At 43.6% G+C, this 1735-nt stretch overlaps 1 protein-coding gene across 3 annotated transcripts in view; it reads left to right on the top strand.

The window, feature by feature from the left end:
* Positions 1–1096: 1096 nt before the first annotated feature.
* Positions 1097–1735, top strand: part of LOC108753023 (disco-interacting protein 2) — a 45569-nt gene continuing 44930 nt past the window's right edge. For all 3 annotated transcript variants that reach the window (XM_018494323.1, XM_018494324.1, XM_018494325.1), the window contains exon 1: positions 1097–1264. In XM_018494323.1, the coding sequence (XP_018349825.1) occupies positions 1180–1264 (85 nt within the window). In that variant the 5' untranslated portion in view covers positions 1097–1179. The remainder of the gene's footprint in view (positions 1265–1735) is intronic.

Here is a 1735-nt window from a genome sequence, read left to right on the forward strand (position 1 = left end):
TATTATTTTAAATAACTTCTAACCTATTTTTTCCTCGCATTCGATTGTAGTTGGTCAATCTTTTATGGCTTAAAACACCCGTTGTAGATCAGAATTATCCGGGAAAGCCTGTTATGCTTGTTCTACAATAGGGTCGCAAGTCATAAGCCGTAAAAAGTTGGCCAATCACAGTTAAATGTAAGAAGAATAATCGATTATGATTGGTTAATTTTTTACGGCTTACCGTTTACGACTCTATTGTAAAAGGCTTTACACAATAGGGCCGTAAGAAATTAATTAATTAAAGTCGATTATTTTTCTCATATTCGACTGTGATTAGTCAATTTCTTACGGCTTACCGCTTATGGCCTATTGTGTAACAGACTTAAACGCTTCCGTCTATATCTTATGTTTGTCGCGTCGCATGCTCTAGCATGCTCCAATGTGCTCCTGTTATAGTTTTCACTCACTTTAACGAGCGCGATATGCCTCTGGCACGCCAGCGTGATACGTGATATCCAATGAGTGTACAGCTTTACCGATGTTTTTATTCCAAATTATATTCTCATTGGATATCGCGTGTCGCGCACAACGAACATCACGCTGGTGTACCGGAGTCATTAATCAGATTTGTTCGCGTCGCATACTCCAATATGCTTCAACATGCTTCTGCTATGTAGTTTCTACTCACTGTAATGAGTGCATTGGAGTGAGTAGGAATTATGATAGGAGCATATTGGAGTATGTTAATGCTCCGGCCAGTACTATCCCTGTCGTTTACGTAGGTTAGCGCAGAAGTATTATTTTATCCTTGTTGTTCACCGAGTGTTAAATGAGGATTAAATGATACTCTCTGCGCTATAACCTTTGCGTCCGGATCTACAATAGATGTTTTAAGTTTTAAGCTGTAAGAAATTGACCAACTACAGTCGAATGCGAGGAGAATAAGCGATTGTGATTCGTCCATTCCTTACGGCTTAAGACTTAAAAATCTATTATAAATCTCCGGGGTAAACGAATGCACCCTATATGTCGATGGTTGGGGCTTGGGGCGCGGGCATGCGCGTTTGGTGGCGCCGTCGACGGTGCAACGACGTACTTGTACTTTAGTGACAGGCAAGATGGCCGAGCGGTGGTAATGGGTTGTGGTATGCATCGCTGGTGGATTTGCAATCACGGTGCAGCACGGATGGCCTAGCAATGGCCGAGTATAACATCGATATCGGCAAGCTGCCGGAGGACGTACGGGAGAAGCTCGCTGAGTTAGACCTCGAGCTGTCCGAAGGTGAGTGACCGTTTCTTTCGACTTCGGCTGGGCAATACAGTGCCAATCATCCGCCGCCTCTCGCGACGAACTTCATTCTCTTCATCTCGTTCTCTCTCTCTCTCTCTCTCTCTCTCTCTCTCTTACTCGCACTCGCTGTTTCTACGTTTATCTCGCTCTTTTTGACTCACCCTGCTACACCGATAGAATCCCCTAGAAGCCCCCGTTGATAAAATCGATAACATCTTACGGTCGTGTCGTTTCCGTTCCTTGTGGCAAGGAGTCCGAAATTCTTACTGCTTTTTTAGGGATTCGCAGCATCATTCTTTTTATAAATCGGATAACGGACCAAGTATCATTCAAATCTTTTTAAAAAAAGGTAAAAAAAGCTCTGTGTGCGTGTGCGTGCGTGGCGCGCGCGCGCGCGCGCGTGTGTGTGTCGTATGTGCCCCTTTAAAAAAAGTTGTAATAAGGTATACGAAATACTTAAAT

Source organism: Trachymyrmex septentrionalis, unplaced genomic scaffold, assembly GCF_001594115.1.
Source record: "Trachymyrmex septentrionalis isolate Tsep2-gDNA-1 unplaced genomic scaffold, Tsep1.0 scaffold63, whole genome shotgun sequence".
Classification (NCBI taxonomy): domain Eukaryota; kingdom Metazoa; phylum Arthropoda; class Insecta; order Hymenoptera; family Formicidae; genus Trachymyrmex; species Trachymyrmex septentrionalis.